We start from the raw sequence: 15,781 nt of genomic DNA on the forward strand, positions 1-15,781 counted from the left end.
AGGGAAAGGGGGATGTCTGGTTTTAGCAACCAGCCCCTGTGATGTCTCTGATGAGAGCTCAACAACTGCCCCTACCTGAATATCAACTGAACTTAGTCACTCAGAGGCAAATAAAGTTGATGTAAAGCCAATCACTAAAATCTTAATGTTTCAAAAGTCAGTTTTTCAAAAATCTGCATCTTTTTATTCATTCTTATAGAATAATCCCTGGTGGTCCTACCATAAATGTTGGCCCCTGTGTATGGCAGCCAGTCCAACAGAAACCGAAAAAGGTCTGCCGACCGGCTCCCTGTCGGCCAGGGCTGAGATCTCTGACTGAAGTGTTCTGGCAGGGGGGTGTGTCAGAACACAATAGAACAGCAGGGGAGATCGCTGTACTAACATTAGATTGTTAGTACAGCGGCTCCGACCTGAGCTATCAGTTTTTTCATACTAGTGGTGTGTACTAGGCTTTACGCTGGGGTGGGGGTGGAATGCCTGATCAGGGGACCACAGTGATTGGCTGTCATAGTGGTCACGTGTCCTGGAGCCTATCCCACCAGCTCCTGATCATTACTAAAGACTGGCAGCTGTCTATGTCATCTCGGTCACTATGCTGGGATCCGTTTGGAACACATGAAATTCAGGACATCACAATCCGTTTAACCATGATGGCCAAATTCACCTTTAAAAAAATGTATTTATTTTTACAGGAACCTGCAAAGTACTGCACCCGTGATCAGGGAATCATGGGTTCAGCGTAGGTGCACACTAGCTAAGCGCAAACTAGTGTGATTCCAGCGCCGGTTCCCGGAACGCATCTCTTCCACAGGCAGTTCACACTGCCCTCTGTGAACCGCTGCGGGTGTCAATACAATGTTAATGACACCCCCAGATCAGTTCACAGATCGCAGTGCGAACTGTGAACTCGCACAGGAATCAGATCGCATGGGTGTTTTCCGATTCCAGTGCGGGGAAAAAAAAAGTCCCTGCGAATCCACTGCGAGTTCAGCCATACAAGTGTATGGCTGAACTCGCATTGCACAGACAACGCATGCGATCGGCACCGCAGTGCAGGTGCAAATCACATGCGATGTCTGTGTTCGCACAAGTGTGAACCCAGGCTCAATGTCGTGCTCCTGCAAACTCTTTCTCCAGCTCTCTGCCTGTACATCTCTACGGGCTATAGAGCTGGAAAAAGTGTCATTGGACTACAAGTGTGCTGATTACCATGAAGTCCATCTTTGCAGTGGAAGACAAAATTGTAGTTCATTCATTCACAGATCCCTGTGAATGAATGACTCAGCTGTGTAGGTGGAGGTTGCATTTGCACTGTTACACCCTACATAGAGATGTAACATGGTGCAGAAGGTGAACTTAGCATGTAATTGGGCAGAGGCTGTGTGGGACCAAATTTGCATTGCACCATGTTTCTTTGTATGCAGCATGTCCTATCAATGTGTGCTTGAACTGCATCCGTTTCTTGTCAAATCTTGTGTTTTCCATTTTTTTTATGTACCCTCCTGCATTCAAATGGGAAACACAGCATTTGACAAGCATGCTCATTGACACAAACCCAATTACCCAGTTAGGGTTCTCCTTTAAGGGGAGTTAAGATCACAAAACAATGTTCAATTACATAAATGGTCCATATATCAAACTTGATGGGAAGTTGCACCCCCACAAAAGACAAGGACATTTACACCTGTAGAAAATAGGTTTAAAGTGTTACTAAACCCACAACAGTAAAGTCAGTCGGTATATGCAGTAAAGCATGCTTGTTATATTCACTGTGGAACCTAAGGGGTTAATCTTGCGTATTGTGTAAAAATGCTGTTTGATCCTGGCCTCTCTGATCCTCCCCTTCTTCCACAGTTCCCAATCTATCTTTTCGGGGGCACTCTGCACCTGCTCAGTTTGGTGTGTATTGCTAGAAAGTGTTTCTTGTTCTTGGGAGGGTGTATGTGATCATCACAGGGCCAATCAGCACTGTCCAGACAGAGGGTCAGGGGTTCTAAAGCCTCATAGGACAGTCAGAGTAGAATGAAAACTCCTCCTACAAGATTAACTGTTGAGAAAAGGTATTTAGCAGTTTATGATTAGTATAATTTGACTACTTTTACACTGAGGCGCTATAGCGCTAAAAATAGCACCTGAAAAGCGCCTTTAAAGCGCCTTTAAAGCGCCTCTCCTGTCACTCCAGTGTGAGAGCCCGAGTGCTTTCACACTGGAGCGGTGCGCTGGCAGGACGCTAAAATAAGTCCTGCAAGCAGCATCTTTGAGGCACTTTAGGAGTGGGGTATACCCCTGCCCATTGAAATCAATGGGCAGCTCCTCTGAAGCGGTGCTTTGCCGGCGCTTTTAACCCTTTTTCAGTCGATAGCGGCCAAAAAGTGCTGCTAAAACGATGGTAAAGCGCCGCTAAAAATAACGCCACTTTACTGCCGACACCCCCAATGCCCCAGTGTGAAAATGCTCTAATTGCATTTCCATGTTCTGTGTACTGTTGGTCACCAGATATAGTGAACGCCGGGTCCTGGGTTTAGTAACACTTTACCTCAAGAGCTTTGGGACAGCTGTGGTGCGACATTAAAGTGTAAGTTCTTCTGGTGCAGAGGCTGACTGGCTCAATGTTCTCTGTATTGCACTGTGAATGTTAATGAATAATAATATGTCAGAGCTAAATAAATGTACCCTACTAGTGTGTAACTGTGGTGGAAAATTAGAGTGTAATCTCCTTTGGTGCAGAGGCTGATGTGAATAAAAGTGTTCACTATATAGCACTGTTGTATATTTCAGAGCCATCTAAATATATATTAACAATAGTCTGTGACTGTGGTGGGATATTAGAGTGTAAGCTCATTTGTTGCAAAGGCTGATGTGAATAACAGTGTTCACTATATAGCACTGTAATATATGTCAGAGCCATATTAATATATATATATATATATATATATATATATATATATATATATATATATATATATAATATTAGTCTGTGTCTGTGGTGGGATATTAGAGTGTAAGCTCCTTTGGTGCACATGGTTTGGTGCTCTCTGTATAGCTGGAATATGTAGCATAAATATAGGAAATAAGTAAAATATGTAGTTAGGGATGGATCTGTGTACTAGTTTGTATGTCACATTATCCCTTTCCTGTTATTGGTGGCTGTTTATAGAGCTGAAATTAGACCCTGTCTACCCCCTCTGGGTGTCTGTGCAGCAAACGGCCACCACTGCCCGGAGAAGAGACCCTTCCAGACCCATCATCATGTGGGGGATAAGAACAAAATCTGTACGTCATGTCTGGGTTGGGGGTGACGGGGAGGATAGTTGGGGAGGGGTGTCATGCTTTGGATAACGGGAAAGAGACTTTTCTGCGTTCATTTTAGTATTTATTACTGTAAGGCCCTGCTAAAAGAAAAAACGCAATGTCATTTTTTTTTTTGGTCTTGTATTTTTATTTTTTTTTTTAATTGCCTAGGACCTGATGAGTGAATCCACAAAAAAAAACTGTGGAAATCAGAATCGGAATAGTTTGTTTTTTATATTTTTAGTGCAGGTTAGAAACTGCAAGGTCGATCTAATTGGTTGTTGCTGGCATTGTAAACTTTCTGGATCAAAGTTGAATGAAAATTCTGATCACTGTTGATGTTATTTCTGTAGTTTTCCTGTGTTTTCAGTGCATTTGTTTAATACAATAAATGGTAGAAGCTTTCAATGCGGTTTTGACCATATTCTGGTAGTCGATCAGCTTTGTGGGTGGTAGATTGCTTTGTTTCTGGCAATTACTTGCAATTGTATGTGCAATTTCTGGTGGATGCAAGATGGTTGTATGGCCAACTTAATCCTGGCTCTAAAAACAGGTAATCATCATCTGTTAACTGCATATACTTTGAAGTAACAAAAGCAAACAAACGTATCAAGGCCATCCATAATTCAAGCAAAAATGTTTTATTGTGCTATTGCCAGTAGCAACCAGTGAAGTATTTCTATTCTAACCCTCTACAGAAAATTTTCTCCTAAAATTCTGACCAATGACATCACTATCGCTAAAAGTGCTGTAGCAGCCATATAGGTGACCCCTATAGGGGAACCAATGAAAACAGACCCTATTCTGCCATTTCTTTAATTACATGTTGTCTTTTGCCCATAGAGGGAATGCATTTCTGTGCACATAGGCCAGGCTGGCGTACAGATTGGCAATGCATGCTGGGAACTCTTCTGCCTGGAGCATGGCATCGAGCCTGATGGTACCTTGCGGGACAAAGAAAAGCAATCAATCAAGGATGACTCCTTTACCACCTTCTTCAGCGAGACCGGCAACGGGAAACATGTGCCGCGGGCCGTCATGGTTGACCTGGAGCCCTCTGTCGTGGGTAAGTGGCCAAGGGCTAACTACTGAACCTCATTGATAGGAAACACTGAGAGTTCTTTCATCAGAATATTTTTAAGTTGGCTTATCATCAGATCAGATGCTTTTTCATATTGAGTGCAACATGTTAAGCACTATGTCCGTGTAAGGCTATCAGGTATTTATTACCTCTCACTGAGATCATAGTACTCTTTCTGGAAATGCCTTCATCTGTTTCTCTCTCCAGAAGAATGGAGCCGTCTTTGTTCAGGTATCATCCAGGGTCACAGAATACTTCTTGAACTGAGATGACATAATCTTGTAAATTCTGGATCCTGTGTAGTTCTTGGCTGTGTTCACAAATGTCTAGCACAGACCAGCCCCTTCTGCAGCCTCGCACCTTGTGACTTACTACAAAGTTACAATGTTACAGTCTGATCACTGGGGGAGAGGAGACTGAGGAAATGCTTCCACCTGCCTCCAGCAGACTAATAACACCACCTCACTGACTGGAGCTTAGGGGTGTTTTTTTTTCTACGAACAGGTAGAAAATTTTGCTGTTGCTGTATATTGTGACATGACAGGATTGTATTCATGCAGGTCTATAAAAGGTAGTGCCAGGTCTAATTTAAAGCTGAACTCCATCCCTCCCTTTAGTCTTGCACAGTTGTACAGGCTTCTCTCCTGTAATAAAAATCGGATTTCACTGCACACTGTGAGCTTCACACAGTGTACATTAGAAGCCTCAGCACTGTCCAAACCACAGCATATGATGCCTTTAATTCTGTGGATTCAAATAGTCTGAGTGCAATATGCACTCCACTATATAGGAGTCTTGTATATATTGTAAGATCATTTTTGGATTAAAGTCACACTCATTGAGACCACAGAGGGTGTTTTATAGTGCTTGTTTACACTTGCTTCAAAATGTGGCTTCGGGCACGCTTTTTTTAAAGTGCTCTGAATGCCAATAAAACCCCCTGTCACTAAATACGTTGCTTTTGCTTTGCTTCAAAAATTATACCCTGTGTCGCTTTAGTGGTGCTTCAAAGCCACTGCGAAGCCTCCATAGAAGTCTATGACAAAGCACCTGCAGATTTTGAGAGGCTTTTATTCAGCCTTAGCTTTGCTTTGTTTTGCATATATTGCAGGTATAAGACATCCCAGGAAGCACTGGGAACTAAAACGCAAACCTTTCCATCCAGATTAAAAACTAATAGAGCCATTGGTGGACTTTTAATTTCAAAATATGTGTACTACTGAGGAAAAAAATATATTGGAAATAAAATAAATGCAATATTTATTTATATTAAATAAAAAGTTATTATGTCTCCTTTTTCACTAGATAACAGGTTATGCTTTCAGAAGCAACGTAACATATATTTCTAGCTGACACCTGACCATAGATGAGCTTTTTAGACATCCCATTCCAAATCTTAGGCATGTTGCCACTAACCCCCACTAACAGCTGGCTCTCAGAAAGACATCATCAGCAGTCACTTCTGGTTAATGTGTATATATTGTGAGAGTGTCTGGTGCAGACTTCACATCTGGTGTGCAGCATGGAGCAGCGGGAAGGTGAGCAGGGTCCGGACCAGAGAGGAGCAGACGGCACACATGGTGCGCAACATGGGAATGCTTTAGCAGAAGGTGAGCAGGGACCGGAGAGAGAGGACTGAGCAGCAGAGGATCAGCAGAGCTGGGGGGGGGGGGGAGCGCAGGAGAAACTAGCAATGTCACATGTGCCGCACAGCATGGGAGAAATATAGTGGGAGGTAATCGAGGACAGAGAGAGAGGAGGAACAGCAAACCAGAGGATCAGCCGAGCTGGGGGTTACTACTGAGTGGGGGATCAGCAGAGCTGGGGGTTACTACTGAGCAGGTGATCTGCTGAACAATATACTAATAAGCTGGGGACAGGCCTGGATTTACTCCCTTTGCCGCTCCAAGGCCGGGTCCTTCAATGCCCCCCCCCCCCACACACACACACACACACACACACACACACACCACCATTCTCATCCTTTATCGATGGCTGCTACAATAGACCAATTAAAAACATATCTCCACACATAAGAACACTGAAAATAACTGGCTTTAATTGTACAGACTGAAAATACTCTGTAATGCAGAAAATGCTTTTTGAAGATTATAGCAGTAAGAAACTCCCTACAATTTTTAAGTTCTAACTTTTCTTTTGGCAAACTCATCGATAATATCTTCGTAGGACAAAGTATTTAAAAGTTCTGACTCAATGGCAAGTAAAGACTGCGGACATACCACAAGAGGTGGACAGAGGCTGCGGGCATACCACAAGAGGTGGACAGAGGCTGCGGGCATACCACAAGAGGTGGACAGAGGCTGCGGGCATACCACAGGAGGTGGACAGAGGCTGCAGACATGATAGTGTCTTTCTCACCCCCTCACAGTAGCTTTTCTGTCCACCATCATATTACTTCTCCAAATCATCAGTGTGCTGTGTCCTCCTCCTGTGACCCTTTCACCTCTCCACAGGTTAGGGCAGCACAGTGCTGTCCTGACCTGTGGAGAGGTGAAAGGGGCACAGGAGGACACAGCACACTGATGAATGATGTGGACTGGAGAAGTAATATGATGTATGGTGGACAGAGCACATCAGTCTCTGTCCCCTGCATGGCATGGCTTCTGCCTCCCGGACCTCCCAGTAACATCCTCCTCTCTCTCTCTCCCCTTTTTTACTATGGATATCCCCCCAGCTTCACTCTCCTCCTCCTCCTCAGTGTCCTCCTCACCGTCACCGGCTGCTCGGCTCCTCCGCGGCTTCGCCTATGACGAGTGCACTGCACAGTCACCAGCCACCGTGGTCTAGACTCTCGATCTTTTCAAAAATGGCGCCGGACAGCGCAATCACGTTACTGTGCGTGCGCCCGGCCGAGCTTTACCGAGCACGGTTGGCTTCAGAACGGCGCATGCTCATTTGCGTGGTCGGCTCGCGGCCATCTTTTTTACGGGCACCGGTGTAACGGACTTTAACGGGCAGCCCGAAGAGGGGGGGGGGCAGCCGCGAAAGCCGTGAAGTCCCCGCAGGAGCGGCGCCACCCCTGCACCACTTCCGCCCCAAGGCCTGGCCTTGGTGGCCTTGTGGGAAATCTGGCCCTGGCTGGGGATCTGCTAAATGTGGGTATCAATGAGCTGGGTATCTGCTGAACAGGGGTACTAATGAGCTGGGTATCTGCTGAACAGGGGTAATAATGAGCCGGGGATCTGCTGACTGGGGGTACTACTGAGCTGGGGTTCTACTAGACCCCTTTAACACAAATAGAAAATCAACACAGGGCATTTGCCAAGCTTTATTAACTGCTTGCCACCCGCCCACTGTCAAATGACGGCGGGGCGGTGCACCTCCCGTTCTGGGACGCCGTCCTATGACGGCGTCCCAGAACGGTCACTCTCGCGCGTGCGGCGACCGCACCGTGTTGCTAGGACTCGCTGCGACCCTGATCTCTGTAAAGAGCCGCATCCGCGGCTCTTTAACCATGTGATCGGTTGTGTCCAATCACAGCTGGTCACATGTAAACAAGAAAGTGCCGGTAATTGGCTCTCCTCGCCTCATACTGACAGAGTGTGTGGCAAGGAGAGCCGATCAGCGCCATCTCCACGCAGGGGAACATCTAGGAATGTAATCAGGGCACTGATCATCAGTGCCCTGATTACAATATTGCAATATAGTGTCACACATCAGTGCTCACCAATGCCAGCTATCAGTGCCCACCAGTGGCAGCAGTCAGTGGCCACCACTGCCCACAACTGCCACCAATCAGTGCCCATTAACGATGCCAGTCAGTGCTATCAGTGTGTGTTGCCCATCAATGCCCATCACTGCTGTCAATCAATGCCCATCAGCACTGCCCATCAGTGTCACCCATCAATGCCCATCAGTACCGCCTATCCGTGCCACCTATGAGTGCTCATCAGTGCCACATATCAGTGCCACCTATCTGTGTCCATAAGTGCGGCATATTAGTGCCTCCTCATCAGTGCCGCCTCATCAGTGCCCATAAGTGCCACCTCAATGCCCACCAGTTCAGCCTATCAGTGCCCATCAGTGCCGCCTCATGAGCGCACATCAGTAAAGGCGAAAAATTACTTTAACATATTTTTTTCAAAATGTTTGGTCTTTTTTTTTATTTGTAAAAAATAACCCAGCAGTGATTAAATACCACCAAAAGAAACCTCTATTTGTGTGAAGAAAATGATAAAAAATTAGTTTGGGTACAGTGTAGCATGACTGCACAATTGTCATTCAAAGTGCGACAGCGCTGAAAGCTGAAAAATGGCCTGGGCTGGAAGGGGGTGTAAGTGCCTGGTAGGCAAGTGGTTAAAGCTTCAAAAAAGTGGGGGGCGTGGCTTAGCAATGGCCAGGTGAAGACGCTTTCTTGGTGAGCTCCTGTCTTCCCCCAGCTTACCCTGGCATCCAGCCGACTACACTACTAAAACAACAGTGGCATGCCCAACAGCAAAAGACCCAGGTCTCACACACCGCTCCGCAGAAATCATCCACTCACCCTGAGGAGCGGCATTCAGAGATTCCTCCGTGACATACAGCAGACTCCGCCAGGCGCCAGTCCGGAGATCCCACGTGAGCCACCGCTGGAAGTGTGTTCTGCTTCCACTCTGCTCTCCCCCTCCGCACCAGATACGGATCCAGAACTGTCTCAGGGGCCTCCGGCAGCCTTCCGTTCAGCCATGCACAGCTCCTCCCAACAAATGGGCAGCTTGCCCGAGGATCTCCGCTCAATCCTGCAGGCCCTACCAACAAAGGCGGACATTGAAGCTCTTGTTCGCCGCATAGAGGAAGCTCATGGCCGCGACATACATGAGGTAAGGGCTGAGATGCAGACCATATCTGAGCGGGTGGAGAGCTGGTCCTCTCTTGAGCACCGAGTGACGGCCCTGGAGGGTGCACAAGCAACACAGACAGCCACAGCCATAGACCTACAGCTTCATTTGCAAGACATGGAGGACCGCAGCCGCCGCAATAATCTGCGGCTGCGGGGCCTCCCGGAAGCTACAGGCGCTGAGGACCTGGCGGTGACAGTGGTTGCCATCTTCCGGGTAATACTGGGGGAACCAACTCCCCCCTGGAGCTAGACCGAGTGCACAGGACTTTTGGCCCCAGGCCCTTGGACCCGGATCGCCCCTGGGATGTTCTGTGTCGGTTACACCGATACACTCATAAGGAGTTAATCCTGCGTAAGGCATGGGAGCACGGAGATGTCAGCTTTGATGGTGCAACAATAAAGATACTGCCGGACCTGTCCAGAGCTACGTTGCAACGAAGAGCTATACTGAGACCAGTACTGGACCTAGCCAGGAGGAAGGGCTACACCTACCGCTGGGGATACCCCCTGGCGGTCATATTTCGCAAAACTTCGTCCTCCTTTACTCCATCAGACCTACCGGCACTCTTCGCATTCCTGGAAACAGAACCAGTGAGAGTCCCGGACTGGTTGGCCATTCTCCCTCGCCAGTTTAACCGCCCAAGTAATGCAACCCTCCGGAGTGGCCAATTTCCCCGCCAGCAGAGGCCCAGCAGGAGAGCGCAGACGCCATCTTCGACGGAAGGGTCACATGACTCTTAATTAAATGGACACTACCCTACCCTACCATGCTGCATTTCACGGTATGTTAGGGTCTCTCTCTATTTTTAAACTTAGTTCATTGAGAGAGCTACCCCCCACCACGGTACTGACTTAGGAGACAATCCTCCCCCCAAGTATAAGCCTCATCACCCCTTGCCACACCATTTCTCCTTACCTCCTCTATGGCCACACAAAACGCATCTGGAACGTTCCCTGATGTCAGCAGCACCGGCAGAGGCAGACCACTACACCCACAGTCATCAGCAAGTCACACATCATGGTGTTGTTACCACCGCACCTGAACTCTTACTTTGGTAGTGAAGTGGTACTCGGGTTCATTACGCCCGGATGACATTGTGACTTAGGGGCGAGAACTTTGTGGAACCCCCCCTTACCACAGACCAAAGAGCAGCTAAAAAGCTGAGTCCCCCCAGCAGCTCTCTCTCTATACAGGGGATCTTGTCCCGTTCTCACTGTTACATCAAAATTTCTATGTTACCGGAGAGGTCTCTATGTACAACACCATTAGATCGGAGGGATGGGAGGGGGGGGTGAGCTGAGCTGTGCTCATTTCTGCTTGCTCACAATATGTATGCAGGTCATTATAAGGGTCATACAAGCTGCATACAGCACAGAATGGGAAAACTTGCTACCTCTTGAGAGACAGGGGTCGACATATAGGAGGTGATGAGGGCAGAACCAACACATGGGGCCAGAAGTTGGAATGAGGGGTCAGCTAAAACTCAGAAGTTTACTTGTTTACCCTAACGAGCACTATATAGTGCAATAGTTTATTCATTTACAGTAGTTCTTGTCTGTTTTCAAACTTAATATATGCTTACATGCCAATGTTAAAAGTTGTTAATATATGCTGTTGTATTTCATTCCAGAGCTGGGGTGGCCGGGGGCGGCCAGTGAGGCTCTCGCTGGCTGTTCCTTCCCATTCCTCCACATAGGCTAACGTTCGAATACCAGCTTTTGTTCTGGTGAACGTCCCAGCACTTTAGTGCATTATTTATTAATTATCTGAACCTACTCAGTTTAGTAGATTTTTCTACCTTTGTGAGGTGCACCTCAGTTCAGTGTCAACTTATCTCTTCTATTCTTACCCTAATCCTTACCTACCCCCCCCCCCCCCCCCCCCTCTGCTCCACCTCTTCAATCTCCCCAAACCCCTATCTTTAACTCCCCTCTACAGACAGGGCGATGGGATCCATAAAAATAGTGTCTCTAAACGCTAGAGGCCTGAACATCCCCGAAAAGAGACGTATGCTTTTGAATGACCTAAAGAAGGCTCACGCAGACGTCGCCTTCATCCAGGAGACCCACTTTAAGCATGACAAGTTACTTATCCTTAAAAGCAGATTCTTCCCCCTGACGTACCACTCTACTAACCCTACAGCTAAATCCAAGGGCGTCACCATATTGTTGTCCAGTAAAATACCATGGAAATGTCAGGCAGAAATGATAGACTCAGGGGGACATTTCATATTTCTGAAAGGGCTCGTGGGTGAAACACAACTTACTCTAGCGACGCTATATGCCCCGAATGACCAACAAGCTAAATTCATTTCACAAACCTTAGACAAACTGACAGAGTTTGCGGAGGGACAGTTGATTCTTGGAGGAGACTTCAACGTCCCTCTGATCCCATCATCGGACACCTCGTCCGGGTACTCTGTGATTCCGCCTTCTCAGAGGAAAAGGATAGCTAACCCCTTACACAAGTCCCAACTGATAGATATATGGCGCCTACAACACACGGGAGAATGAGACTACACGTTCTATTCCACACCGCACAAAATTTACACCAGGATAGACTTCTTTTTGCATGCTGTATCTGACTCCTCGATCGGCCATATTACCTGGTCGGATCACGCCCCCATCTCCCTTACATACACTCTGGACGGGGGAGACTCCACTAGACCCAGATTCTGGCGACTCAATGAGAGTCTTCTCCAGACCCCAGAAGTCCTGACAGATGTCCTGAGGGAATTAGCCTTGTTTTTCCAGGAAAATGACACTCCAGACTGTGACCCCGGGTCCCTTTGGGAAGCTCATAAGTCTGTACTTAGAGGAATACTCATTAAACATGGGGCACGCATCAAGAGAGAACGCAATGCTCAAATCTCCAAATTACTTTCCACACTGGCCTTAGTGAAATCACGACATAAACATAACCCCACACCGGGATTAGAGACCTAATTGGGAACTATACGCAAACAAATTACTGACCTACTTCATTACAGAGCAAAAGCAGCATTACAGATATGTCGGAAAATAGGTTATGAATCAGGAAACAAATGTGGTAAGGTATTAGCCAGATCAGTCAAAGATCAAAAAGCAGCAGCTTACATTCCCCAAATTCAGAGCCCTGATGGGAGGAAAGTTACACTACCGAAACATCTATCACGTGAGTTTAGAGACTTCTACCACTCACTATACAACTTACCGAACAGGAACCCCCCCAAACGGATATTGATGACTATATTGTGACCTCACAAATGCCCTCTCTACCCTTGGAAGCCCTGGAAGACCTGGATTCCCCGATCACTTTAAAGGAACTCCAGCTCGCTCTTGGGACCATGAAATCAGGCAAAGCCCCGGGCCCAGATGGTTACACCGTCCAATATTACAAAACTCTCCTCCCGGTTATATGCCCACGAATGGTGACATTCTTTAACGCAATAGGCACAGGGACACGATTCCCCAGAAACACCTTGAAAGCGTACATTACGCTGATTCATAAGGGGGGAAAAGATCTGGGGTCCTGCGGGAGCTACAGACCTATTTCTCTATTAAATACTGACCTAAAGCTGTTCACCAAAATATTAGCCACCCGCTTAGCGCAACATCTCCAATCTTTATCATATATAGACCAGGTAGGCTTTATCCCTACAAGGGAGGCGAGGGACAACACCATTAAGGTGCTGAACCTCGTGCACATAGCAAACACTAGTCGTACCCCATGTGTCTTTGTCAGTACAGATGCCGAAAAAGCATTTGACAGAGTAAACTAGCATTTTATGTTCTCTGTTTTACGTCACTTTGGGGTGGGAGAGCGGATGATGAATTGGATAGGTAGGATCTACTATAACCCAACAGCTCAGGTGAAAGTGAACAGACTGTTATCCGATCCTTTCCCTATCGCAAATGGCACGAGGCAGGGCTGCCCACTATCCCCCCTTCTTTTTGCCCTATCCCTGGAACCATTTTTATGTAAAATAAGACTGAATCCCAACATAAAAGGACTCCCAGTTGGAGACTCCCAGTGTAAAGTATCTGCATATGCAGACGATCTACTCTTCTCCCTGACGAACCCAATAACCTCCTTACCGAACCTAATGAAAGAATTTGACACATATGGAGCAATCTCAAACCTAAAAATAAACTTCGCTAAATCGGAAGCTATGGGTGTAGCTGCCCCCCCCCCCCCACTATATCTCAACCATCCAGTCAAGTTTTGACTTTAAATGGACGAATTCTGCCCTCAAATACCTAGGGACACTTATCCCATCAGACATATCACATACATTTGCTCTTAACTTCCCACCACTACTGACGAAGACCCGCACCCTGCTAGACACCTGGCACAAAGGATTACACTCTTGGTTCGGCAGACGCAACCTGATAAAAATGTGTATCCTTCCCAAATTCCTCTACCTTTTCCAAGCCCTCCCCATTCAGATTCCTACATCTTTCCTAAAACAAGTACAAGCCCTCTTCACCCGTTTCATCTGGGCCCAAAAAAACCTAGATTGAACAAAATCCAAATGTCATTGCCGAAACAGAATGGAGGCCTGGCGGTTCCAGATATCCGACGATATTATCAGGCCACTCACTTAGGCAGAATCTTAGATTGGAGTCGGAACGGAACATACAAATTATGGACACAGATAGAACAATCTCAAACCACTATTCCTCTAAAAGGTGCACTCTGGTGTTACAACTCCTTGCCCCCAAGATTGAAATCCCACCCGTTGATCGGGACTACGTTGAGACTCAGTTTTCACGTAGCCACACAAACACGGTTGACGACAGAGACTTCACCACTCTTATCTGATTCTCGGACATCCAAACTTCACACCTGGCCTGCACCAGACGGAATACTCAACTTTGAGGGACCTGGGATGGGAACAGGCCTCCAAGTTTGTGACAGCGGGTCGCTGGGCGACCCTCACGGAATTGACTGACGCGTCGGGTAGCTACCACCTTCCCTTTTGGAAGGCGGCACAATTACATCACTTCCTACACTCCATCCCTGACCCACAAGCCTTCTCCCTCCCACTGACGACTTTTGAGGAACACTGCGCGGGGACCGGGCCAATATCACGGACTCTCTCACAAATGTATTCTCTTTTAAACTCGCCCCCTATACAACCAAGTCTACGTTGCTTGGAAAGATGGGAGGCTGATCTTAACCGTAAATTTTCAGAAACACAGAAACAACGTATCATCACCTTTGCCATTAAATCTTCCGTGTGCACTAAAATGCAGAAAACAAATTTTAAAATCTTCTCCAGGTGGTACCTCACACCCACCAGGCTGCACAGATGCTTCCCTACCTCCTCGGCCCGCTGTTGGCGGTGCGGAGAAGACGAGGGCTCATTATTACACATTTTCTGGTCTTGCCCAAGTTTTACGCTTTTTTGGACTGAAGTCCGCCGTATTACACAAACGTTCACAGAATATGAAATTCCGGAAGACGCATCTTTCATCCTACTACACTTATCGAGGATCCCAATCAAATCCTACAAAAAATCACTGCTACGTCACTTATTAAACGCAGCCAAGGCGTGTATACCCCTTTTATAGAAGCAGCAGTGCCCACCGACTGTTGGGTGTTGGTTGAGAAAAGTAGAAGAAACAAACAAAATGGAAGACCTGATCCTTACTGCACAACACAAACGAGAGAAATACACAATGACTTGGAGTCCTTGGAATATCTTCATTTACTCAGACGAAGGGACATCCTTACTAGGGACATAACATAACATTCCTTTAACCTAGAGAGGTGTCGGCTACTCCCTGCCTCTCCCTGTTTCCACCCCCTTCCCCTTTCTCTCCCCTCCTTCCCCCTCCCCCTTCCTTTCCCTTTTTATCCCTCTTTTTATTACTTTAATGCTGTCAAAAAAACAAAAATAAACACAGAGAGGACTTTGCCACTTTAAAATTTTATTCAAACCACTTGATAAGAATGTACAGTACATGACTTGCAGACTCTCTTCCTTGTATGAACATGTACAGATGTATGTCGTAACTTCAGCTGTAATGTTTCCAAATTTTTTCCACTCATTTCTCGATGACTTGTACATCTATGTTGTGATGGTGGAGTTCCTCCATATGTGTTTTCTTAATAAAAATTTATATTTGAAAAAAAAAAAAGCTTCAAAAAAGCATAATTGAAGCATCATTGAGGTATCATCAGAGCATCACTGAAGCATCAAAAAAGCATGTTGAAGCGGTAGGCGCTTTAATGTGTGTTGAAGTTGAAGCAAGTGTAAATGAACCCTACATCTGGCCAAAAGGTTACAATATACAGTATATACTGGTGTATTACTCCCTCTGTCCTTCTTGGAATACATGGAGTGTATTTGTCGTTTGGGGCTTCACGTAGTTCCCATGTGCCAAAATTGATTTGGATAAGCCCCCATTCACACTGGAGCGACTTCAGGTGCAACATGTGATTTACAAATCACACATGAAGTCGCATCTAATGTCTTTCTATGGCACCGTCTTAATAGGTGCAACTTCAAGTAGTGCAACCTTAAAAAATAATTCCTGCACTATTTTTGCCGACTTCATGTGTGACTTGCATTGACATCTGT

At 46.5% G+C, this 15,781-nt stretch overlaps 1 protein-coding gene across 1 annotated transcript in view; it reads left to right on the forward strand.

Annotated features, from left to right (window-relative positions):
• Nucleotides 1-1,429: 1,429 nt before the first annotated feature.
• Nucleotides 1,430-15,781, forward strand: part of TUBA8 (tubulin alpha 8) — a 49,618-nt gene continuing 35,266 nt past the window's right edge. The window contains exons 1-2 of the mRNA XM_073621525.1: nt 1,430-3,273; nt 4,135-4,357. Of these exons, the coding sequence (XP_073477626.1) occupies nt 3,094-3,273; nt 4,135-4,357 (403 nt within the window). The 5' untranslated portion in view covers nt 1,430-3,093. The remainder of the gene's footprint in view (nt 3,274-4,134; nt 4,358-15,781) is intronic.

This window comes from Aquarana catesbeiana, linkage group LG03 (assembly GCF_042186555.1).
Source record: "Aquarana catesbeiana isolate 2022-GZ linkage group LG03, ASM4218655v1, whole genome shotgun sequence".
Lineage (NCBI taxonomy): Eukaryota > Metazoa > Chordata > Amphibia > Anura > Ranidae > Aquarana > Aquarana catesbeiana.